Source organism: Camelus ferus, chromosome 7 (genome assembly GCF_009834535.1).
Source record: "Camelus ferus isolate YT-003-E chromosome 7, BCGSAC_Cfer_1.0, whole genome shotgun sequence".
NCBI classification, from domain to species: domain Eukaryota; kingdom Metazoa; phylum Chordata; class Mammalia; order Artiodactyla; family Camelidae; genus Camelus; species Camelus ferus.
Window position 1 is genome coordinate 31,553,869 of NC_045702.1, and position 27,934 is coordinate 31,581,802.

Here is a 27,934-nt window from a genome sequence, read left to right on the forward strand (position 1 = left end):
TTATACCAAATTCATGTTTAAATTTACGTCAGACAGAATTGCCTCTTTAGTCTAAGCAAGAGCATACTGATGCTACTACAGATACTGACTCAAACATCTATTGCACACTTATGTGTGTCAGTCATCATGCTAAGTACTTTTGGGGGTTATCAAATGTAGTCCCATTACTATCCTATGAGGCAGATACTAGTACTGTCCTAATTTTACAGATTGAGAGCATGAAGTTAAAAAAGGTCAAGTACTTTGCCCAATATTCAACCTAGAAAGCTGATCCCAGAGCCCATGGGACAGATTATCCGGTACTGGGGAGAATTTATGCAAAGCCTAAAAAGAGAGATGAACTTGGAACAGAAAATAAGAGATTCTTAAAATCACGACTATCCCCTTTTCCTTATTTCCTCCAATCCACAATCAAAATGAAACATTCAGGAGGCAATCATAACAGAGTTAAGATCTGTAGAGGAAAAGATCCGATGTGGTCAACATAATTTAATTTGAATGTGATATAAAACAGCTAGACCAAGACCAGCCAAGTCTTATTTTTAATTTATAGGTCCAACCAGTTTTGTTCATCAAAATATGCATTTGACCCAGTGGTAAAGATTTTGAAATGAAGACCCAAAAGACAAAGACTCGGAGCATTCTACATAATTGCCTTAGCACTTAAAGCTAACAGGCAGAGTCCTATGTAAAACAGTATTCACGTAGGTGTAAAAACCTGTAGGCAAGACTAACAATAATATTATCTGCAGGTAGGTGTTAATAAGGCCAATCAGGCAGATGAGGTGTCAAAAAGGTCTAGTTATTGAGGAGTGAACTTGGGTTGCCATTGTGTGGCAAGGAAGCTAAAGGTGGTGAAATTTAGGATCTTGACAGAATCAGCCATTTGTAAAGCTGTTTGACATTATCAGGGAAAAAAGAAAGGCATCGATCCCATTACTGAAGCTTGAAAGAAAAGTAAAATCAGTGAAGATTTTTTCCACTTAAATATACACCGTTTGAAAAACTTGAGTGTGAAAGGAAGTACTGAACAGTAATCTCTTACAATGAAACTCACTTATTCTCTTACTCTGGTCTGTTAAAGCCAGAACTTAATGCTTTTTCCTATAAAATTCAAACTTACAATAAGAATGTTAAATTGTTACTCTTAGACTATTAAATGTACAACTCATGGAGCCTGAACATTTCTTTAAAAACAAAGGTAGACAGAATTTAAGATTACAATTCTCAGGTAGAGGTGATCCAAGTGAGTACCATTACTACTGCCCAGCACTGCAATGAATTGGTAGAGGCACCGTAAATATAACCTATTAGTGGGTACACAAAAATGCCATTACTGTTCAACAACGTGACAATAAGGAGGCACGATTCTTAGAATAGCTAACGTCTTATGGCTACTTGCCAAAACACCAGAAAACACTCCTCTGACATATGTTTTCATTCCATCTTTGGTTATAGTAAAGACCTGAAAGAGGATGATATGATGGAGAGCTTTTGACATCTGTTTTATATAAAAAATGTAACGTTATTTATTTCTTTACAGTAATTTGGGCTTTAACCTGCATTTGGTAGACTGGCTTTTTCCCCCTGAGATTTATGGTACTGTACTTCAGGATTCTTAATAAACTTATAGGGTTTTAATATTTTAGTAAAAATTAATTTAATCTGCTACTTTAAGACGTATGCCGGAAAATTTTGGCTTTTTATTTGTGAAGGTCGATCAATCATGGCAGTAATAGGTGTGACATTAAGGTAATCCATTGACAGGACATTATGTAGGGTCTCTTAAGAATTTAGAGAACTATCACAATGATTCCCATGTTATGATGAATGTGAGTTACACAGATTGTAAAGGAAGGTGGATGGCTTTAGATACCCCTATCTAACCTGTCTACATCTTTCATTCTTTCAGCAGCCCCCACCGGAATCTCATGGTGCTCTGGACTTAGCCAAGTGCCACCCCAGCATATGAGTACTTACAAAATTAAACAAATGCTGAGAGACAGAGCTGTGCTCATCACACAGAATTTGTCAACTATGAATAGATGGTATTTGTTTAGTTGGCATCTTGTGTTTACATCACATTATGTAGCCATTTTAACTTGCAGAAAGTTTATGTCTAATATAATCAATAAAGGAAATAAGCACCTCCTTAGTATTCAGTGTTTCCCTTGTGTTGTGAAGTCAAGAAGCATCATTTGCAAAGTCACTCAGTGACTCATTTGAAGTACTAAGTTTGGTGCGCTGCAGGGATGGCAGACACGTGGTCCATGCACGGCTGTGCTCTCTCTCCCCAGCAACCATAGCAGACCTCACTAATCTATCGCAGTGTTCTTTCTACCTTGGAGACTAACTGCAGCCTTAGACACATGGACTAACCCCAGACTCCTGTTCAACACGGCATTCCAGGCAGCCATGTACAAACTGGCACACCTCGGGAAAGACCAATACATTGGTGATCACAAGTTTGGGCTATAAATTCAGGCTTGCCATTGAGGAACTGCATGGCACCTATGAGACATTCATTTAATTTCTCCATGGTTTGTTTTCATTCTGAAAAGATCTCAGTGAAAATATAAAGATTTGATGCTGTAGATTTATTTTTCCATCAGTAGAATAGAGAATGATTTTTTTTTAAATGGTAGAATTAGATTTAGATAAAGGACAAAAACTATTATTAGTTAAGCCTAATGAAAATAATTTTTCCACTGAGATTATTTCATATTTTCCATTGAGATTATTTTATATTTATATTTGGAAAAAATGTTACCAATTAGAAATACTGCCTGTTCCATTTTTAATGCACTATTTTTAAAGTATATTTTTGGATGACTTTTCTTTATTAAGTTAAAATACACAGTTATTTTTAAAGTTTAACTTAAATTTATCTTCATTCAAAACATACAAAGAAAACTTAGACATTAAGATTATTTTAGTCTTTCACATATAAGCAAAACTTACCACTACTTTTTAATTTTTTCTATTTTTTCAAATGCTATTATTGTAAAGAAAGCTCAGGAAGGGCAAACACTTTAGAATTAAAATGAATGAAACCTGAAACTACGTAATTTCAGATCATTATGAAACCTAATTTTATGTACAAAATTTATTACCAGTCTTCTGCATCCACTATTTCCACAAAATAGTACATTATTGCTTTTTTAAACTTCTATTTTTGTTTGGCATCTACTATTTAAAAAACCTTTAATGTTTATATATTTTCCGTAAAGAATAGCATTCCATGTTAATTTGACACTATTCATATTGAGAAAAATCTTTCTTTTTTAAACTAGGTATGAAACTAGATATTTCTTCTTCGTTCAGTAAGACACTGATTATTTGCTTAAAAGAGTCTTAATTATGTTGTGCCCTATCTATCAAAAATTACAAAATATTATGTATAGGGTAGTAAAAAAAATAAATTTGGGGTGAGTCAATTTAGGAATACTCAAGTCCATGGAAACTAAAAAAGTACTTTGATTCTTAAGGAAACAAGCAAAAATTCTGTATATGAAAATCTATGACTTACATATTTAGAGATTCCTTAGTAATACAGGTAGTATCCATGCTAAACAGAAACACAAAGTTGTTCTACTTAAAAATTCTTGAATAGCCACTTCAGGACTGCTATTCATTTCCAAGGCTAACTGGTATGTGAATTGGGTCACGAAAGCAATTTTCATTGAATATCATAGTCTGAAGAGACAAATGGCACTCCAGTGACAGAACATGTTAAAAAAAAAAAAAAAAAGGCCTTGGCACATTTATGTGATGACCTGCAGCACATGACACAGAGACTTTTCCCTAAAATATGTATCATATCTATCCATAATCTTTGTCTATTTATTTTACACAGAGCAACACCAGCTCATCAAATTAATTTGATCGAGAAAAGTGCAGTGGTTCAAGAAAAGGACAATGGTAAAGTCATATGTTCTTATATATTTATCTTTAAGGTAAACTTTAATGCCATCAACTTGGAGAAACTACAAACTGTGTATCTGATGAAACAATTGAAGTGAGAATATAAGAAGGAACAGAAACCAACGAATTACACCTCTGCCTTAGCATCAGTCATCTCTTGATTATCTGCATCAGTGGAAGGCACTGGCTAAGAGAAAACCACAGGCAGTCTGTTTAGTGGGATTGGGTCTATGGCCTTGTGCTTAGTCGCTGAATTTCTAATCGCCCAGTGTGACTTACTGCAAATGTGTTGTGAGGATGCCCATCACCAGAAGAGTGGCCACAGACACATAATTTTGTTTCTGGAAGCAATTCCTAGATTAAACAAAGAGAAGCAGGAGTTGGCTTTTTTCCCTCCAATCTTGAGGCTTAGCTCATAATGTACATTATCATTACAAAAATATTTTTTTGATTATTATCTTGGTAGGTCAACATAGACAAAACTATTTCATCTCTGTCTCACAGCTTGTAATAATATAAATTTTAAAAATAAGAATAATTTGGCAGATGTTAATTTGAATATTTGACATATGAATTAACTACTAACCAAAAATTATTGGTTATCTACCATGATCTTGACTTAGGAACCTCAATTCCCATTTCTAAGCTAAAATTATGGCCAATGTTAATAAATACTCCTATAGATTTAAATGGTACTGTGATTTTAGAGCATGAGGTGATATCTGTCCTTAAAACTTTCTTTTTGAAAAGCCAACTGTTGACTTGTAGTCAATTATAACCAATACAAATGAACATAAATCCTGTCTAGTCATGAAACGTGAGAACAATCACAAGAATCTCTTTAAACAAATTGCTTTGGCTCTGCTTTACTGTAACACAAACACTGCCATTAAATATATATTTAAGATTACAGAGCCAAACTCCATAACCTCTGTTAAAACCTGTTGAATTGTGTCGTTTGTATTGAAAGCTACTCTATACACTCAAATGAACAGTTTGCATTTTTATCTGTAAAAGCAAAGTGATTATTTATTGATAAATGACATGGAATGTCATTTTTTACCTAAGTAGCATTAGACATTTCAAAAGATTTTGTCTGAAGGGCAAAAGGATTACACTGCATTTGAATAGACCATGTGACAACGCATCCTAAGACTTCATGTATGATATGAAAGGATGATCCCCATTCATAAGATACACAAGGGAAATTATAAGTATATCAGAAAAGAAGAAAAGCAAGGAGGGATGTGGTGGGGTGTCAGGGAGTATTTGTAGTGGTTTGATGCATGTAAATATTACACCTTATAAATAATTCTTTTCAAATACATCTCTGAAGTTCAGGCGCTCTGTTTAAGGAACGGATTGTATATGCTTTACATGACTATATGCCATTTTCTTCAAGATAAGAGCAACATTAATTCAAACAGAAAAAAATGGCTTCCAAAATACTCTTTCCCTTCAGTTTCCTATGAAGAAGTATGTCACCTGATGCTGGCAGATGAAGACTAGGAAAAAATGTTCAAGTTATATTTTACTGTCAGGATCCAACAAACACGTTTTCATCTAAATTATTTTGTCAACAGCCTTGTAGTACCCTTGCTAACCTTATTTGGCACCAGTGCATAATTAGATACACAGGGGTGTGACTCCAATTGAAGGTGTTGGCATTGTAGCACTCTGTGAAAATATTAACTATGAGGTTAACTCCAATTTTCTCTTCTTTAATTAAATGCATATGGTACTAATGAGGTAACCTACTGTTCCTTGATAGCACTAATTAGCTAAGAGGAGAGTACACTCTCACACTGCAATTTAAACCTAAAAATAAGGTTGAAATATGCTAATTGCAGGCAATTTAAAACAGTACAAGTTGAAGAACTAGTCATAATAAGAGAAACTGACTGCTTTACAGCTAGGCAGCTGTAACTTTGGTTAAAATCAAAACAAGCAGCACGATTTTTGGACTGCTATTTAACAAGGTCATAAGCATCCTAAAAAAAATATGAAATGCTACTCCATACCATAGCGATGAACCAGACTAACAAAAAAATCCTCAGATCGACACTCATCTACATAAAACCCCCAACTGGTGAGCATCACAAGAACCCCAAAGGTGCCACGATACTATTTATATTTAGAACTGAAAATGAAACTCCATAAATAAGCAACATCCCCTTAAGCCCTTTCAAGAGCATCCAAATTAAATAAAATATTGTAATTTGTGTCTCCAGCACAGACAAAACATGTCGGGTCTAAAGATCTGCCATCCCAGTCACAGGGTCTGAAGGGAGGATACAGTCTCAGCATTTGAGGAATACATGACCAGGACATTCCCAGACCATGTCCAAGCACAGTGATAAAAATAGACAACAGATGCTGGGGTAGGTACCATTTAAAGGATACAGGTGCCAAAATTATCCGGAGGATTTCATTATAAGAAGGAGATTTTCACTACATTTCTTCTATAGATTAGAGCTTGGGGATGGAAGTAGCTTGAAGCTTCACTGTGAGAGAGAAGTTCTCCACTCTCAAAAACATAATTGCAGTAAATCTAAGTATAATCCAAACACATCTCCTTCAATTGTTTCTCAAACATTTTCCAAATACGATTTTAACTGATAACCATTGAGGTAACTTTGACATAAAATAAGATTCGGAAGGACCTTCTGAATCCATGGCATTGTGCTTTTGTTAATCAGAAACTTTGTTTAACCAAAGCACTCATTGGCTGGCAATGCCAAATTATTCCTGTTACCATAGATAAAAATACAGTGCATTAAAATGATACCATCATTAATCTATCCTCAGGGACAAGAGAGAGAGGACTGCCCCACATTAAGGGCTCATAGTGACATTTCTGCCCTGTCACTTTGTAGGCAAAATTATATCTACAGTTTAAACAATCAAAAGATTTGAGCAAGCAATAAAGAGTTAAAAAAAAAAAAAAAGCAAAAGTTGTGAAAAGAGAAAGTCAACTTAATCTTATGTTTACTGAAGAACAATACCATGGAAAAAAGCTAACCATTTGAAAGGCAAAAGCTTTTAAGTAACTCCCAACGAATAAACTCCAGGAGTTAAAAGTATGTGAGAACAAGCTTTGCACTGCCATTAGCCCGTCAGCATGTCTTGCCACAAGGCATGGTTGAAGAAACTTCTTTGAAAAACCCACCCAGCTTCTTCTCCTGGCTGTCCTCGAGCTTTCTACAACAGAAGGAGACAGAATGTTGGCAAGAGATGCTAATCAACCTCCGACCAACCCTGCTCCAACAGATCTACGAAGATGCAGGTCTGTGAAGGGGTAGCAAGGCGAATGGAATCAGACAGTCATTTAGAAATGGGTCTCCTGGAGGCAACCTGACATATTCCAGCAAATCCCAGGAAAACACAATGTGAATGGATGTTTTAAGTGTTCGCATCTGTTTCAAATAAGCACCAAAGAACTTTTCAGCGGTGAAAAGGCCAGGACAATGTACTGGTTTGGGCTTTCAACATGGACTTCAGAAGGAATCTATTCTTCCGTTAAATATGGATCATTGTGATTTTCTGTTAAAACAATAAAGAGCAAATCATTCCATGTTGGAAATAAGAATACTAGCTTTGGAGACAGTCTGCCGGGGTTCAGATTCTTACTCAACATTTACTAGTAGTGTGACCTTGAGCAAGCAAGCTACTTAGCTCTCCTGGCCTCTCTCTCTAGAAAGGGGGTGATAAGTAACAACGTCATAGGGTTGTTAAATATGTTGATTTGTAAAACACTTAGAATAGCACTGGTACCCACATACTTAATGTTTATTAGCTATGCACTTAATATTTGTTTATTACTTAATATTTATTAGCTATCATCATTGCTTCAGAACAATTTTTTTTCAAAAAAAATTACTGAAGTTCTACTATGTATAAAACACTACTATACACTAGAAAGGATGCAAAAATTCCCAAGACATTCTCTCTGCATTCAAATAGCTTTCAGTCTAGTATTAGACTTCATGATACAAATCAAAGCCTCTTCCACATGAATAAAAAATATTTTTTCTCTTTAGAAATCTGATGTGGCAATGCAGGAAGTTAATATGAGGGTGTTTGCATTCAGTTGACAAGGTGAAGTGACTTCTGAGAAAGAAGATCATTTTTTGCAAAGTTGATGAAGGTGTATTTTTCACAGAAAAATAGGAAAGTATTACATATTGAGCTTTCCTAACAAATGAAAATGTTTTAAATTACAGTTTTTCTTGAGGCTGGCTGAAAACAGGCTCAAATTTTTCTTTAACATGTTTAAAACTTTAGTGGCTTATAAAATGCAGGGTAAAATAATACGTTAATACAGTAGTGATCTACATTTTAAAGGTGCAAACATTTTAAAAAAGTGTCCAGCCAGTCAAGAAGTATGGAGACTCTTGACCTAGTATGAAATAAGAATAAAATTAAATGGTTGACTGGCCTTTCTTCCACTCCAACTGTTTTGTTTGTTGGTTTGGTTGGCTGTTTTTAGGCCATTCATCATATCTGATGGAAACTGTCTCAGGGACAGTGTGGCTGGGGTTGTACCAGGATGGTATGTGTTGGCCTTGCAAATTCAAACTACTTCATCTATCTCTAGCCCACCTCCGAAAAACAGATTAAGAGCTGCCTAGCCCTGACAGAGGAGGGGAAGAAAAAAGAACCACTGGCCGGAAAACACTGTGAGGATTTCATAAGACCAGTGGATCAGAGTAGGTGGCACATTATGGTTTGGAGTCATTGAGAAGCAGGGACCGTGTACCCTAGAGGACCAAAGCAATCTGAGCACATGCCCGAAGATTTCCACTCTTCGCCCTTAACAAGCAGTAAGCCCTGCCTGACTTCCTTCAGTGGCACTGACCACCAAACCCATGCGATTCGGAGGAGAATACGGTGCAGTCATTCAAGAATTACTCTGCAGAGAAGGAAAATAAAGCCCAAGGAGCTGAAATTACTTACAGAAGTCATGCTTTTATTTATTTTCTAGAGCTGCTGTGCATCACATAGCTACTGTAATGGGTCCCCAGTCTTCAGCACGATTGTCTGGATAAGCTGTTACAACTGAAAATTCAAGGCTACATTTCTAGGGATTCAGATTCAAAAGATTTAGGATCGGGCCCAGGAATGTGCATTTTAACTACCATCTTGGTGATTGTGATTTAGAGCTTCTATGATTGCACTTTGAGAAATGTTGTCTTCTGTGCTCAGGGTATTTGTATGACAGGTAATTTTTCATTCTTTTATTCTATTATTTAGTCACTAAACACTTTCAGTACCTACTATGTGCTATAAACCAAATTAGCCATGTAGATATAAAAATGAATGAAACTTGTCCCCGGTTCCAGAGGAGAGGGGAAAAAAATGGCCTTGTAAACTAGGAGGCAACTAAATAAGTGCCATTTGTGTCTTGAACCCCTCTGGAACTCCGTTAAAGTCGAGAAGAACCCAGTTAGAAAAAAATCTAATTGGAGAAAATAGAATATAAGAAGTTAGAAAGGAAATCAGTTATACCACAATTCAGTCTTCAAAATATTTAAAAACCACATTAGTGAAATATTAATAAATGTGCTTCTTTATTAATGCATTAAATAATAAGATATAGTGTCAGGTTTAATAACCACTATAACTTTTAAGTAGTAATAAGCAAAAATAGTACTTCTAGATATTTTTGCCAACTTTAATATGATATGAAAATATCTGTCATTTTTAGGGATGACAATGTAGCAGATAGTGACACTACTACTACGGTTTGTTACACTACATTCTTAATAGAAGATATTAAATTTTAATTAGAAGTGAAAATGAGAATACTCTTTTTCCTCCATTCCTGTGCACAGACTTCCTGAATTCTATCCATAGATCCTAGGTTGAGAGCCAACATTAAAGAAATATATTGTTGAAGAGGGAAAAGGTACAGTTCCACTGTATTGGAAGAGTGTATTAAGAATGAGTAGGAATTTATTACTTGAAAAATAAAGAAGCAGGAAGGAAGAAAAGGGAGAATCCAAAAGATTTAGAATTGTGCTGGAGAAACGAGATCATGTGGGTATGGGAGGAGTGTGGTATGAAAAGGGAGAAGGGATGAAAAAATAAGACAGGAAAGGTGGGACTAAGAGAAGTCCTGCACATCAGACAAGGGCAATTTCTGTTATGTCCTGAGGTAATGAGGAGGAGCAGATTTTCTTTTAAGGAGACAAGAGAAAAGCATGAGAGTGTGGGTTTATTTCTTTTTGTTCGGGCAGGGAGGGAGGAGGAGGTAATTAAGTTTATTTATTTATTTTAATATTATTATTATTTTTTTAATGGAGGTACTGAGGATTGAACCCAAGGTCTCGTGCATGCTAAGCATGTACTCTACCACTAAGCTATACCCTTGCTCCTGGGTGTGGATTTAAACTGGAACTGGGAAAAAGTGGTAGCTGGTAACCTAAGATGCCCAAAGGTTCACCGGAGAGTTAACTATGGTACAGACTGAATCAGCAGCAGTGACAGTGAGAAGAAGATACTCTGTTTGAGGAGAGGCTAACTTGCAAGAGTCTGAAGACTTCCTGAGTGACAGAGCGAGAGTGAAGGATAAGGGACACAGGGAGTAGACTGTGATATCACAAGCAAGGTAAGAGGATGAGAGAAAAAAAAGAATGTTAAGGAATAAAAGAGACTTTGCTTCATTAGGAAATACTATGTGAGAGGTGACAGCAGGACATCCAGGTAGTTGTTTCTAGCAAACATTCAAGTAGAGTCCTTAAGTTCAAGACGAGGCAAGACATACAGAGATCTAAGATCCCCACCTTATGTGGCGGTGACCCCACAGGGAGTGGGTACGTCCTGTCATTGAGATCACCTAAAGGGGTGGTTCTCAGCCTGGGCCATGTGTGAGCATCACCTAAGGAGCTTTGAGTAAATACAGATGCTGGGCTCCATTGCCCTGAGCTTCTGATTTAATTAGGCTAGGGTGGCGTGCAAGCATTAAAAAAAAAATAAGCACCTCAGAAAATGATACTGTGCAGCCAGAGTTTAGCACCACTGATAAAATAAATGAAAAAAAGTAACGGATAGAGATGAGGAAAGACATCAAAAGACAGAAGAGTGTTGTCAAGGGCTTCAAATGTTCTCTAGTAGGACGAGACTTGGACTTGAACACAACTCTGAGATTGTCGGTGATATTTTAAAGAATAATTTCAGAAAGGTAGTGGGGACAGACACTAAGCTATAACATGTTTAAAAAGGAAGGCAAGTTGAAGAGTAAACTATTTTTCCAAAAGTTTAATGAAGAAAAAGGTGAGAGCTAGGAACACTGCCTGATATATAAAAAAAGGTTAATATAAGATTTTGTTTTGTTTTTAAAGACAGGAGGACTCAGAAAAATGGGAGACTGAAGAGACAGGAAAGCAGCTGTGAAGATAAGACATGGGTAGGGATCACGTATAGAAAGAGAAGTTGGAGAGCTCTCACTGTGGTACAAAGGGACAGAGTCAGAGGTGACAACATGAGTTTGTGTCAGAAGTGGAGATGAGAGAGGCAGAGGGCGTTCTTGTCTGGTGGGCTCTGAATTTTCTCTCCGAAGTAGGAGACAAAGTCACTGGGAAGTCACTCAGTGTGAGACGCAGAAGCTTTAGGGAGACTGTGAAGGCAGGAAAGTGGTGCAGGAAGAGAGGGAGTGAGAAGTTTAGAAACAATCCCTAACAGTGATGAAGCGTAAGCTGAAGCTGCAGACTCAATCCTGCCGGACAGTGTGACTTCCTACAGGAGTTTTCAGTAGCTTGCTTGGGAGCAGGAGTAAGTAAAGTCATAGTCTAGAGAATGGACAGCAAGGTCAGAGAGAATGATGCCAAACAGTGAGAGTGTCTTTAATGTTATTGTTAATCATGGGATACAGTTGGATCAGGAAGATGTGTGGGTGGTGCAGGTGACGGTGAAGCGGAGGGAATGACGAGCAAGAAGAGCATTAAGATCAGAATGGGGATTCCTTAGGCCTACTAACTCAAACTGATTTTAAAAAATTGGTCCAAGGACACAGAGAATATTGTTGAAGATACTAATTATTAAAAGTTTATAACTGTGTGCTTTTTGTCATGGATCAATATAAAAATTTACATTTTGTATATTTTCTTTGGTAAGCATGCCACATTATACCACTTACTGGTAACAAACTCAATGTGAAATTCCAAATTTATGAAATTAAGTTAGGGGTTACAATTTCCTTAATAAAAGAATTATTCAAAATAAGAATGTAGCTAAGATTATATTTAGAACTCGGAAAGTTTAGAAAGGAAACTCATTTAAAATAAATTTGATTTTTATATAATCTATGGGAACATACTTATTGCACAGGTTGAGGTATAACTGTACATTAGTGAACCTTCATGTACAAATGTGTTACTAGGTGCTCTTTCCCTATAGTTCTCTATTGTCTTGTGTTTCCTGAGTGCTGAAAGAGTAGAAATCTTTAAGAGAAAAATTACTGTCGAGACCAAGCTACAATCATGCAGCAAACCAGCTGAGTGACTACAGAGGAAATCTGTTGATTCTGCCTTCCTGGCGTCTATTCCTCTTTTTGCTAACGCCACCAATGTTTTCTTCAGGGGACCATTCCCATTCTTCACCCCAGATCCCATCATCATATGCAAACTGGTAGGACTGGCTCCAGGATAGGCGGCTGACGCCAAGAGCCAATCAGATTTCCTCTCCTGGTAGGTGATTCTTGAAGCTAATTAACAGGAATCCATCCCACATACTGTTGGGACCCACAGAGCCTGTCCAACGAGCTTGCTTTGTTTCTTGTCCTTTCTGTGACCAGATTTTTGTTTAGTTTTTCCTTGTATTAGCAAGCAACTCTGTATCTTTGAATAGATCCAAATGTTTTTAAGTTTTATGTGTATTCCTGTGACTTGAAACCAGAGATATAAACTAACAAGAATATTTTAAAATATTTCAATCAAAGATCTCACTGCCAACATTAGGATTAAACTTTGATAGCTTTTGAATTAAGTTTGAGCAAATTTTAGGTTACAATCCATTTTCAGGGAAAAGACAAAAGACAAGGCTGAAAGTCATGACCCTGGCCACCTCATATTTTATTGTTTGCCAAATTAGGTGAAGTAATCACAAGTTGCTGTCATAATGTCAGCTTCATAAAGACATCTCTTCCTCTCTCTCAAATGCCAGCTTGTATAATCACACTTGATATTCTCCAAAGCACAGTTTAATATGTAAAAATGGCAAAATAAAACATTAGGGTAAATTAAAAAACATCAACACAGGCACAGTTTATTAATGTACTGACTATGGGTGGGCATTCACATTTTTATTTTAGCATAATTTAAGATTATATGCTCACTTATTTTTTTCCCTTGTTCAACAGATTCTAAATTATTTTTTTCTTTTGTGTAAAAAAGGGTAGGTTAACATTATCAAAGAAAGTTTAGTGATGGCTACTGCCTCAATCCAGATACCACAGATATTTGGAGGACTTGAGATTTTTAAAGTACTTAATATTAATCAATTAAATACACTGACATTCCTAAAGAGAGATTTGATCCCCATTCCACAGCTTAAAAGGACTGAAGAATTAACAAAGATTACAGAATATCACAGCGTCAAAGTCCAGACTTTTCGCCCTGTGTTTCATCAATCCCCTTCTCATTCACCTCAGGGAGGTGCCTTCACAACGGTACTAACTGGCACTCCTGTTAGAAACGTCAGCAGATGAAGCTAAGAACAGAAAAGATACGGATGGACACCTCTCATCCACAGAGCCTGGCTGTCTGCGGAGGTGAGGCTGAGCTCAAGGACGGGGCAGATGACCTGGCTGCTGTCTGTGAGAAGGACAATACCTACACCTGTTCACTGACTACGGTGACAACCTGAATCTCCGGGGATGTTAATCAAGTATCTTTCATGTGCCTAAAGATCACTGAGGAACAAAAGACGCCCATAGTGCTCCTACAAGTGATGTAGTTATTACATTTTAAGAGGGAACGAAGACAGCAGTCAACAGACACTCTGGCAGGAGATAACGTCTCTTGCAGAGTACCGGTCGAATATCCTTTTTTGCTTACTTGTTCTATGCTGGTGTGCTTTGTTCAAGAGAATATTTTCAGCTCTTCTGGAAAAAACAAACACAGGGAGCTGGATTTCTCTGGAGAATGGAAGACAAAATTTTAAGTTATATAATAATTATTATTTAATAGATAAAGCAGACAGATTCTCTGCATAGGATTTCTCCCCTGGGTATACTGGGGCTAGGCAGAAGTAGCTTATGCTCACATAAGAATAACAGTCCTTAGTTTTCTGTTCTTTTTTTTCTCATATTGCAGTCAAAAGAAAATACAGATGTCTCTTGTTGTCTTGATGCGGTTAGGTGCAGTAATATAAGATAAGAAACACGCCAGACTAAACCAAGTTTCTCTATGGAATGAGAAAGCACTGAGCAGTGGATGGTGTACAGGACACGGAGGTATTTGAATACCCCTGTTGATGAAGTGGAGGCTACTGACTAACTGTAGTTCATTCAGTATTTTATTCACCAAAGATTTAATGACTATCTATTTAATGTCCCTTACAATAAAGAGTCTGACTCGATCTTTCATTTTGATTGCTGACGTCTTTTTAAGTCTCCGCCTCCCTTTCCCCTGCGGCCCCACATCTGGACAGAAAGCTTGTGCATGCACCTCCCTCTTTGCCACTGGAGGGAAATTTAAAACATCTGCTCAAGGGATCGTTTCCACGAAGTCATTATAAAGACCCAGCCTGCTCCCTCTACTTTCCCAAACCAGCATGGACCTGCTTGAGCCCAATCACATCTCCCCAGGAGTCACGGGAGAGACTCAAATTCTCTTGGTGTGTGCAGTGTCACCAGCTTCAACATCTAAATTAAATTCGGGGAGGGGGCCTCACTTCTGTAGGAGACTACAGGCAACTAGCTACTCAGTAAAGAATTGGGATACAAGGTTAAGTAGGAGTCCCTAACCCAAAGAGTTTATAGACAAATTGGGAAGACAAACGACCAGTGATGGGTAACACAGTGCTATGACACATGCGCACACGGGGGCTATGGGAACCGAGCGGAGGGATACTTAGCTAGCAGACAGTGGTTAGAAGAGGATTTTAGACCAGGTGATAATAAAGAGACATTAGTATATAAATGGGAGTGAGGTGGGTGAGGCAGGGAGCATTCAAGACCAAAGAAGCAACCTTTATAAAGGCTTGAAGGTTTAGGGCTCCCAGCTGCATTCAGAGAAATACTGACAGACCAGCACCATCAAAGAAGATTGCAAGGGAGGGAGGGTGGCAGGGATGGAGACAGAGGGAGAAGCAGCAGCCAGATCTTAAAGTGCCTCACATCAAGCAAAGTGGCCTTTATGTGCTTCAAATTTCTCATCATTACCTGTGTACAACACCTTCCTTTCTCTTGGAAGATTAAATGAAGGGTCAAATTCATAAAAAACATTTCTGAGTATTTACAGTCATATTACTCCAGTCCTAAAGTGGTAACTGTGACCAATGCAGAAGGACACATGATATTCTATTAAATCCTAAGGATAGCAAGAAATAAGTTTTTTTCCACAAACTCTCTCTTCTCCTTCTAGTCAGCTGCTTTCCAAAGACTTTGCATATATTGTATTCCTTCATATTTTCCCCTAATTCCTTAAATACATTAGTAAATTATAGTATATTTAAAGTCAGTTCAGTATCAAAATTCCACTTGGAAAATTCTGCTTGCAAGAATACAGTGTACTAAAATTTAACCTATTTAAAGGTACAAAAAAATAAACTTATATTTTATACTACCAAGCAAAAATAAGGGAAATAATTTTACATAGCAGTATATTTTTCTCTTCAAGAAAGTTCTGTGGTAAACTAAATTGAAAGATTTGGAATAGAAGATCTCAGTTCAATTTTATAATGCAGCACTAAGAGAAATGAAATGAACATTTAAAAATTTGGGATTAAGGGGGAAAAAAAAGGAATGCTTTGCATTAGATTTAACTGGATACTGCCCCTTTCTTTTCTATTTGGGGCATTCAGAATATAATTTCACAGATGATATATTTTTCTTAATGTGATTTTCAGACTACATCTAATGGAAAATGCCTGGTTAGGATTAAGAGACATAGTACAGATGTTAAACTACATTTGCATGCAATTATTTCTAAAACAAATGCCAGGGTACAGAGTCTATTGAAATGGCTTTCAGGATGGCTGGCACAATGTATTAAACCAGCTTCCAATCTCTGAGTAAGTCTATATTCTGAATATTTCAAATCAGACACCAAGCACAGAATAAACCTTTTTTTTTTTTTAATTTTTTAAACCTTGATGTATTCTCCAAGAAGGTATGGACATAGGGTTAGAGCCCAAGGATTTAGGGTAGGAATTTAGCATGTTTTAAGAGCAAAAGTTTTTCTTGCTCAATGTAAAAATTGTATTTTATGTATTAATTTCAACTGCTGAAAAAATAAAATGACTACAAAACAAGTTAAAATAATAATATGTGGAAAAACCATAGTAATAGATGAGATGTACTGTATGGCTTTCTATTTGTTTTAGGGTTTTTTCCTTCAAAAAGCAGTACAAAATATCTATAAAGTTATTCAATTTTTTTGCTAGTAGAAATCTCACTTTAGTTGATGGTCTTGTAGAAATATAATTTTAAGCATCAAGGCAGAACTAAGAAACTCCCATTCAAAGTACTTCTGAAATGCATCTGTCACCAACTTTATCAGAACTACCAAAAGCAGTGAGTAGTGGGACCAAAAGGAAGTACTCATTTCTTTGCTTGTACAGGGTACTGTGCCTGCACAGAGGCACTAACCCTAGGTACCCTGGGAGTCTGTGGACTAGACAACAGCTTACGCTGCCTTTCAGTGATCTTTCCCGTGAGAATGCATTTTTGGACTAGGACCTGACTCAATGAATGAAGCATGAAGAGCCACTGCTATATCTATTATGTATCAAAACAAAACACTGTATCACACTCTTATTTGGCAATATTCAGAGAGTACCAGCATGGCTTTTACTGCATGCTTCACTCCTTAGGGGGGGACAGTTCAGATCATGGTCACCCTTAGGAATTTATGAGGGGACTGAGGGATGCAGCAGTTCCTTTTCTGATCTCTGCAGGGGAAGCAGCAGCAGCCCCGGGATCAGCTACTTTTTATCCACTGTCGGTCTCAGTGGCAGCTCCTCTTCTTGCCAATAATGATAAATGATAGACTCCTTAGTGAGGAATAGATGCTGGGAGCTGCACACACAGCAGCTTATTGTGTTGGCATCTCTGGTTCTGATTTGCTCCCCATCAAGCCTTTCCCCCTCTTGACTGTGATGTGAGGTAGAGGAGAAACCTGACAGAAGAGGACTGATTAAAAAACAGCACTCTTTCCAATAGAAAATCTCTTGCCACTTGAAATTAAAACCCTCATGATGCTAAGAAAACCTCCAGTAGAGGTCCAGGATGGCCGCTCACTTTTTTTTTTTTTTCATATCAAAAGATTATTCCACACATTCTTGGGTAAACATCTGACTTCATTCCCAAGCCCCACTGCCTTCTCAACACTGCCTCCCAACAGGTGGGGATGATGATGTGTAGGAGAGAAAGGAATAAAGGAAGTCAGAGTCACTCCAGCAGAATCTCCAAGTGGCAGCAGTGATGGAGACCCCCTTCATGGCAGAGTCCTCCAACCCTTCCCTTGAGAACCATTGCTTTATCCTGACCACAAATTGACCTGGATTTTGTACAACGAAGACTTTCAAGAAAAGCCAGTTTTCACGTTTAATACCTCATAATCCCCCATTATTTTGATGGTGTTTTCGAAAAATGAAAACAATGGAGATGTTTTAAGCAGTCATTTAAGAGGCTGTGTGCTATCAGAGATTAATGGCAGGGTAAGAGGCACAGGAATTGGGATCAGACGGACATGAATTCATATCCCAGCTTCAACTACCAGCTACATGACCTTAGATAAGGTAATTTAACCTTCTTAAGACTCAGTTGCTTATTCTGTGAAATGAGAAAGCAAAAATACATTTTCAGGTGTACAAAGTAAGCCCTGAATATCTGCTAGCCAAGTGAGATAAAGCCATACCTGCTTTAGGATCTTTCTTTTGTGAGTGAAAAAGAGGCATGGGAAAAGAATAAGAACTGGAGAAATGCGACTTCTCTAATATCTCTGGTTGCTTCCTCAGCCTTCCTTCTTATCCACGTTACATTTAGACATAACGGCCAACCACACTTGCCACTAAGAGGCGTAGGAGACCAGCTAGGGACTAAGACAAAGCCCTTTTGTGGGCGGAGGTGTGTCCTAGATCATGACACTGGGCAAAGACAAACTCCTCACAGATACATGAATAAACTCATAGTCAAAGCTGCCCTGTATTCACAACACGGGGTTTGAAATACCAAAATTAGTGTTTAAACATTTTTAATATTAAAATACAACTGAAGGTAGTAACTAGATTTCTATGAGGTAAGATTATTATTAAAATGAATATAATGTAATTTCGCCAACAAATATATTTCTTGAGAGTTCAGACCCATAAAGATGGAGAGCTGAGATGAGTTCTGAGTTAGAAAAGATGGAAGGCAATCAAAAGCTATTATAGTAATCATGACACTCCACAATAAAAAAGAAAACAGTAGCCTAGTGCCAGAATCAACTCCAACTTGCACAAAACCGCCATGACTATCTATATATGTACTGGAAATACTATAGAATTGTCATTTTTTTTTTAATGTATGAAAGATTTTGCTGGGAAAGAAAATGTCAAATTTCAGAACTGTGCTATTGTCTATTGGATATTATTCATTTCTAAGCCAGAACCAAGTTTCCATTACCCAATGGCTGCTCTCAAGAATGAAGCTAATTTACATTTAAAATAGGAGTACAGTCTACTCTTCAAAAGCACAATGGTAAACACACCAATTTGACAATTACATTAATATGAGTATTTGCATAATCTGTCTCCCACACCTGTTCTTAATTTGAAGCAGCTGCAGGACAAATCACATCACACCTAATCTCAGTGGGTATGTGTATGTTCCAAACAATAATGCATGCATCTTATTTTTGAAGATATTTTATTTTTTAAATGTTTCTTGACTTTAAAGAAAAACTGGTAAAAGTTTGTAGAAGCCATAATAATTATTTGGTTATTATTAATTCGTGGAATAAGCAAAATATCAAATAATGTTATCCCTTACATTTTTTGGCCTCCTCTGTTACTGATATGATGGTACTGATTTTTATCTCTGGAGTTATTTTTCTTAAATAATATGTATTTGTATGAAAAAAATGAAAAAGAACAATAAAAATACAACTAGAAACCTCTGTAAAGTATAATCAGAAAATCAAGAGCACATGCATTAATGGAGAATCAGGTAAAATCTGCCAATCATTTGGAGGTGTGTTTGCAGCTCAGTTAACTGTGGCTTCTTTTGGAACACCTCTTCAAAACTAGCTTCCGTTCATGTTTTAACCACGATATATCAGAAGTTAACAAGCAGGAATTTACTCTCATCATTTAAAGGATCCAGCTTGTGTTTGCAGGTTATGTACATGCTCAATGACATGAGAAAGAAAGTCAGTTTATTACTGTTACATATTCATCTACTTCATGTATTTAAACCATTCAGCTAGATTCTAACTGGTGGAATATAAGACACCCATGTAATCTGTCAACAAAACTGTCTCTCTTTAATCTTCTATTATGAATGGAAATGATGTTAGGGCTTTCTAAAGGAGTTATTTACTTCCTGAAAAGTGAATGCGAGCATGCACGGTAATGAATGGGAGCAATCCAGGAAGCCTATCGGTGTATTTACAGCCTGCTGACCTCTGAAGAGGTAAACACTGGCTGAATTCTTAGTTTAGTATTTCATTCAGAATTTAACTTTTACAAGTGCTTTCATTCTGTTAGCAGGAAAAATACTAAGTAGATTGTAATTTACATTTCTATTACCTTTTCATGCACATTATTTAGCAACTCTCATAAGAGAAACTAGAGTCAGAAGAGTCATGTGATTCGTCCAAGTCGTTACAACCTGTAACACTGTCATGATCCAGGTATTCTGACCTCAGGTCTATATTCCTTCCCATAACTCATGGTCACTGATTTGAATGAATAACAGCCATTATGATAAATAAACAGTAGGAAACATTTTTACTGATGAAATAAAAGTTGTTTTTTTTTTTCCATTTCACAGTATCTGAAATAATTCAGCTCATGGCTTCCTTCAAATGTACTAGAAAACACTGTTGCAAAAGTGACAATAATAAAAGAAGAGAGCTATTTTCAACTGAGATAAATATATTACAAATTCTTAGTAAGAATCAAGATTAGTTACTCTAGGAGTATAAAGATAATTTTATTACTATAAAATTTAGGCAATAAAGCCAAGTTATAGTGATTGTGAGAGAAGCAATTTTCACAGTTGTGACCTCTGTATAATTATATTTCTAAATATTCCTTATTTTAGTTTTCTTCATTAGAAACCTTACATATACAATTGAGCACACAGAAAAGGACTCCACACAGATAAGCTTGCATGTCATGGGGCATGCAGAATATAATAGAATGAAAACTAGACTTGTATGTGATGAATACGCACACTGTATAATATTCTAACAACAAACTGCACTTTTCCCCTAAGTATCAGAATATTTTAACCTCAATTAATGAGATAAATTTCCAAATTTTAAAATAATCTTGTTTCTTTTCATTTTTCCTACTAAGGCAAAAATTAACTCATTATCACAGTTAGACATATAATAAAATAAAGTTAATTTTTTGGTAAACATAAGCTGCTGCAAAGGTACATACTTCTGCTAAAAAATAAAGCCTTGGAATAATAGGTTTTTAGAGCTAGAGAATGAGGCAGATCCTTTCAGTGGACAGAAAAGGAAAAGGAAGCTACACGACTGAACTGTGCTCCCCGCAGGTCACACGGTTAGTGAGTCCTGGAGTCAGTCCAGCAGCCCAGAGCCTCTCCCATGCACCACAGAGTCCAGCCTCTTCCCTTCAAAACGAAGCAAAAACTGAGCAACAAGTCATTTACAAACACATTCATGCATTTCTAGGGTCCCAAACTAAGCTATACTCCAACAGCAGGATACACAAAGAAACTACAAAATATAAAACTGCATTTGTTTCTAGACCAGTATGACGATGCCACAGGGATGTGCATATAACTGCTGGTAAACAAATGTGTACTTAAGTCAATAAGATCACTGGGAGGTGGGAATTGAGGTGAATTTCAGTCCTTCATATTTTTCTGTATTATTGTTATAAGCACACATTGCTTTAATAATTGCTCAAAGTAAGGCTACCTGCAAACCGAAAACAGGACTTAGAATGGTAGCTATAAATGTTTTTCATAAAACATGTTAACTCTTAAAAACCTTCCCTGACATGGAAGATTCAGCATCTAAGTAAGTCTCACTAAGACAGAGTATTTACATTCTTGCCTTAGTCTCGGTAATGCAGAAAAATTAATGCCTACTACCCTTGGTATGATGATTTCTTTCAAATGTGAAGTAATTATGAAAAGACTCTTTTCTCCTTTTCTTCTTTTCAATCTGGGTAAACTCTCATCTTCCCTTTAACCATCTCTCTCATATTACTTGTTATCCTCAACTTGTTTCTACACTTCAATATCCCTCTTAGACTTGGAACTCAGTCCTAAACAAATTTAGAACCACAAACAAGGCCTCAGGAGGCACAAAATGAAGAAAACCTTACCCTGCTCAGTCTATAAGTGATGGCTGATTCACTAAACACTTAGAGAAAAAAAAAAAGCCAATTTATTCCATAAAAATCCATAACTGTCAAGCAGGTTTTTTTTTTTTAACCTTAAACCACTGAGTTTTGTTTAAAATGGCTTAGAAGAATGATTATTATCTTGAATTTTTATCTAGCCAGATTGTCAACTCCCTGAGGAAAGGAACATCTTTGAATCCCCTATGGTACCCAGTGTCTGCTTAGTAAAGTGTCTAACACACCGAGGGCATTTAGTCATGTTTCTTTGATGGATTGATTGACTGAGGATATAAATTCTAATAAATGGAAATACTGTAAACCAGTTTTGAAATCTTACTGCTGTTTTGTTTTTAAGCTTGTAGTTTTTCCACTGGAGCCTGATAATTATTTGATTCATATGAAATTCTATAAAGCAGGCTTTTCAATTTATTTCTACATTACTCCCGAACTCTCTTTTTATTAAATAAATATCCCCTTGAATAGAATAGCAGGCAAAAGGTGGTGGTGGGGGGAATATGTTAGCTAACCTCTGTTCTAGTCTAGCAGTGTTGGAAATTATTGAATGGAGTGCCAAATAACGTAACTACATCAATTGCTTAAGTATTCATTTCTGATGTGGTTCTTAAGAGCTATTCCTCACTAGTAATTAGTCCAAGAACAGGTGTTTCTTTTAAAGCAATCTGTATTTGGTATAACATGGCAAGTCAGTGCTGTCTTGATCCTTTAGTGGTGGCAAGATACATCTTGGCATTGAGTAACTCATTTAACAGTCCTTCATCAGAAACATGATACTCCACGCACACTGCTTTCAACAAGTTCTAGTGTCCTCAAAGACAGAAATCACTAACCAGAGAGTACCCGAGAGTCTTTTTTACTGTATGTATATGCATCTCTGTATATCATAGACTGATTTCAACGTTCTAGTAATTAATGAAGGGGTGGCAAAATGGAGCCTGAAGGCCAGAGCATGGGAGGGATGGAAGGAGAAAGGAAAAGAAAGAGAGGAGAGAGGGAGAGAGGGAAAGAGTGAGACTTGGAGAGATTTAGAGCGGGAGAGAAATGAATACTTGCTTCAGAGAGTAAATGGGCTGCTAGATACAACCTATCTCCTACTCCTCCCTTGCTCCTAGTCCACCACATACCTGCCTGGACTGACAAAGGCATTAGAGTTTGAGCTCCCAGGTCTAATGATATGCAAAATGTCTACTGCAAGTGAATATTACAAATAAAATCAAAAGAAATCACATACCAGAGGAGCCGATAAAAAGTAGGTAGACACATCTTTAAACATTCACAATTCTACTCTGGAGAATAAAAATAATAGGATTATTCGGTTTACTTTCTTTGCTTTCTAAATTTATGATGTATTTCTCTAAAGAAAACTTCATTATATTATTTCTTTTGTTTGAATGATAAAAGCCAGTTGCACTCATCCCATAAATCACACATTTTAAGAAGAAGATGGACTCGGCTCATTTTAACTTCATTCTGGCTAATTACTAGAAAGCATTATTAGAGAAGGTGAGATTATGAAAAATCGTGATGCATTTACAGTATCTCAGATCCAAACCACTGATTACTTCTTATTCTCCTGGAGCCCTGGGAGAAGTGATGACAAACACTCATGAGAAGAGTCCTGGTTGGGTTGGGCAGAGTCCCACACAGCATGGGGACCTCCCATTCTTCTGCTGCAGAATGGTCAGCCCTCCACCAGACAGGGAGCCTTCACAGAATGAGGAATGTCTGCCCTTCCTGCCTTCCTGCCTGTCCTGAAACTGAGAAATCCTGAAGAAATGAGTCATTCATTTCAAATACAAAGGATGGTAGAAAAAACATGAGCTGGCAACCAGACACAACTGACATTCTCCCCTGGATCCTTGGGAAAGTTACTGAACCTTTCTGGCTCTCTGAGTCCTCACAGGTAAAACAAAGACAGTACCAGCCAATTCTGGGATTTCCACGGGGGGGAAATGACCGATCACGGGCAAAGTTCCTGTCACCTAGGACACAGTAGGGGCTCATACTGGGTCAGTGGGGATGGAGGTGAAGCAGAGCAAGGTTTCCCTGGAACTTCTTCTAGATGCCCCACAAAGTACCCATTTTCCTACTGCAGCTGCTCAAAATATAGATTCCTGCAGAAAGTACAAAAAAAGTACAGAATGTGTCTTTTATCTTCACTCTAGCTGGAAGGAAAAGTGAGAACTTTCTTGAATCTTCCAGCAATAGGTAATAGCCAAATGAAAAAAAAAATGTTTCTGACTTTAACTTGTTTAAATTGCACCTTCTACGGCTATTTTTTCATCATTCTTCAAACACACTTGCTTCTCTACTTGCAAAATATGCATATGCTTCACTTATTTAAACTTTCCAGATCTGTTCCACTGCCTCTGTACGTTCCACTGGGGTGCCTCAACACCACTCCGAGCTCCGGAGCAATTTCCTGGACAGAAAGAATCACCTCTGCTTAGTTTACTCTGCATCGTGCTTTACCTTTACCTAAAATGTATGGAGTCTTTAATAACATTTTAGTTATAATTACAAACATTAAACCTTAGAATAAAGTCCTATACTCAGCTGACCTTTAGTCACATTAATACATAAATTTGTGTCTTTCCAAATTTTCCTGAAAGAAACAACATCCCCCCCGCCAAAAAACCCCCCAAATTTCTTGTCACTAAAGTATCTCAAGTCACAAAATCTCTTTTCTTGGGGTTTCCTGTGTAGCAGAGAAGCTCTATTGAAAGTCAGCCCTCAATGCAAGGGCTTGTTTTTTAGTTAAAAACAAAAAATCTCTTTTCACAGATCTCTTAGGCCCCATGAGTTGGTACTAACAGTGATGGGAAAGTGTCACTGGCAGACACCGTTAAGATGCCCATCTCAAAATTCATTCTTCTCTTCTTCTCTACCAAGAGGACTCAAACTTCGTTGAGTTTCACAAAGTGTCTGGTTAAATATAATCAGCTTTGCAGACTCAGCGGAAGCAATGAGAGTTCATGTGATGCTCTTCAGGCCGATGAAATGGAAACAGAAGTCACTGAGTGGGGGTTCTCGGAGAGTTTGTTATTAAAACGGGACTGATTCAGCTGACCTGCACTGATTGGTACTTTGCCCTCCTTTGCCTGGATCGTGAACATGACACCTGCAGAAGCCATCTTCTTGTGACCATGAAGACAAAAGCTGTACAAGGGCTGAGCAGGTCTTTTAATGTCATCCTCAAGCAGCTGTACCAGCCAAAGCTGGATTTCCTGGATACGGAGTTCATGTTTCATGAGAAAAATAAATCTATATTCCTAAACAGAGCAGCTGATAAACTCCACAGTGAGTTTACATAGTATTTCAGCGGCAATATCTAAAATCCACATGACTAAAGCAATCGCTATAATTAACTTATAAAGTTATATACCATTAAGTCACATGGAAAGTTTAGTTCCCTGATAATATTTGAGAAATTCTCACATCTCATTTATAATTTCCAATATCATTTTATTAAACAGACTTCTTACTTCCAGTTCCCTAGTAAAAGCATCAGGGGTATTTAGTGGGCTTAGAAGCATGACAAGAACACAATAATGAACCAGTGTATCTTGTTCAAAAAAAAAAAAAAAAAAAACAGACTAAATAAGGGGTAAAAGGCTTACTGTCAGCAAAATATTTATATGTATATGAAATTCATAAACCAGAAGATAGAATCAAGAAAGAAAATCTAGGTAAAGATAAAAGGAGAAAACATTCATTATTATTGTTAATAATAAAGTTATCTACCCAGGAAAAGGAATCAGTTGAAGTGTTATTCATAAACAGACTGCTTCACTAGAACAAAGACAAGGTTGATGTATTAGCTATGTGAGATCAGGGAGGGTAACACAGCCTGAACCAGGTCTTCTTATGATACTCACGTCCGCTTACAAGTCTCTTTCTACAAAATACAGAGAAGCTGATAAATACCATAGCTTCACACTTGTCTCATCAGGTTCAGCAAAAGTGATACCTTGGACTTATTCTGACAAGGAAGGAAAAATTTGCCTAATTCAATTCAATTTGGCAAAGATTTATTTAGGATCTACTATGGGCCAAGCATTCTGTTAGAAATAAAACGTAATCTCTGACCTCCAAGGGTTTAGGGTCTGAGACTAGCTAGAGAAGTAGTCAAATAACTTTAATAAAATATGGTATAATCTATCTTTGGACTAATACATGTAGAATAATAAAATAAAAGTATGATGCAGGTTCTGGAAGTAAACACGGGTGAGGGATTATTTCTCTCTGAAGAGTCAGAGAAGGCTCAAGGGAGTAGGGTCTTCAAGTCCAGGTAAAAGTTCGGCAACGAGATAAGAGGGGGTGCGGCTGACCTTCTAAACAGATGGAAAAATAGGAACAAAGGCAAATAGGTGTCAAAGTTCTTAGAGTTCACGATGCCCTGCAGAGTGCCTGGTATATGAGAAGCAAGACACAAACATTTGTGAATGATTGGATAAACTAATAAATAGCACTTCAGTAAGGGTTAAGTCACAGTCACAAAGCAACAGGTCTATGATGACATATGTCCTTTTATGCCATACTGAGAGGTTGAAAGATTGCAATTTTCACATTAGGGCAGAGAAATATGGCCCAATCAGTCTAGAAGGTTTATAGCTGGAGACTGTAGAATAGAATTAGGACAAGTTCAGAAGTGTGGGGAGAAATAAATAATTCCAGTTTGAGAGAAGTTGATCTGGGTTGAGATGCCCCCAGCAGACAACTGGAAAAAAAAAAAACACATCTGGTGCCTAAGAGAAAGGAGGAACTTGATAGGGTTATTGACTAGCACTGATCTAGGGACTCCACACACTTATGCAAAACATACTGTGTATACCAGACGCTGGAAATGTGAAGATAAATAAAACAGTCCCAGCCTTCAATCAACTTAGAGTAATTGTGATCCAGTGTAATAACAGGTAAGAACAGAAGTACATATAAGACACAGAACTAATAAATAGATGGGGGTAATTAATTCTACATTGTGTGTGTGTGGCAGGTGAGGGTTTCAAGGGAGGCTCATAGAGTACCTGACAATTATTTAAAAGCTTCACAGAAGTTTTCTGGATGGAAAGGCAGAGAAGGGCATATTGACAAAAGAGAAAGAAGGTCACCTGCATGGAGACATGAAGCAATTCTGGAGGAACCATAAGTGGTTTGACCACAATATGTAAAAAGTGGCTGGAGGACAATATCAGCATGCAGGGCCACTGCACCAAACCGCTATCTTTGAAGATAAGGAGTTTTCTTTTCTTAGGGTGTCTAATATCTAAAGGAAGGCCAATTGGGCAAAGTGGTTATATACTGAGAACTTTAGAAAACAAATTTATTTTTAAATCAAAGGTAAGATCTAATGACTTTATATGAGGACTAACGACATAAAAATAAAATTCTCACAATATTGTTGGAAATGCTTCTGGAAAGAATGAACAGAGAGAGAGATCTCAAGAAACTGGCTCAGGGACCTTTTTAATTAGCTCAGATTTAAAGACATTTATAACAAACAAACAAACAAAGCAAAAGGACTGAAATTAAAAGACTTGAACCTGGAAGGAAACAAATATCACTAGTTCAGCTGTTTCATGGTGTAGGTTGGAAAACTGAGTCCCAGAAAAGAAAAATGACACAAGTACTAATAAGAATTCAGACTCAACACTTCTTTATTTTTTAAACAGGGAACCACTTTCCCATTGCAGAAGGGTTACCGGGTTCCTACATACTACTCTGTAAACCAGCTGCATTAGAATGTCCTGAAGAGTTGAAAATATTTCGATTTTGTAAGATCCCATACCCCCAATTTTAACTCAATGTTCTTGGGTGGACCCAAGACTCTCCAGTTTTAAAAGATTTTCAAGTAATTTCTTAGATTTAAAAACTCTTAGCCTAAATGAACTCTAAGACTCTGTAGGAGAGTGGTGATGGTTATTAAGGGAAATAAAGTCTCCCATAATAAAGGAAAAACTTTAAACGATGCCCACATTTTTGAAAAACTAGAACTCTAATCATATTTTAACCACTCATGAATATGCTTTAAATGTCTATTACAAGCTTGGTTCTATGTGAAGAATGTGGAATAGAGAATGATTTTCTCCTTTGTGTTTTTTTGTTTGTTTTTGCAAAGATATTTTCCTGAAGAATGTACTATAGTCTTTCTGTGAGACAACAGATTTTCCTCATGTCAGCACATCAAGATATTCAATGTGTTCCTTGGTTTGTCCCTTGAGAACGTGCAGTAGCACTAGCA

General features: G+C 37.0%; 1 protein-coding gene across 1 annotated transcript in view; it reads right to left on the bottom strand.

The window, feature by feature from the left end:
- FOXP2 (forkhead box P2) overlaps positions 1 to 27,934 on the bottom strand; it is a 235,259-nt gene that overhangs the window by 111,397 nt on the left and 95,928 nt on the right. The window contains 1 exon segment of the mRNA XM_032483657.1: positions 4,204 to 4,278. Coding sequence (XP_032339548.1) covers positions 4,204 to 4,278 — 75 coding nt within the window.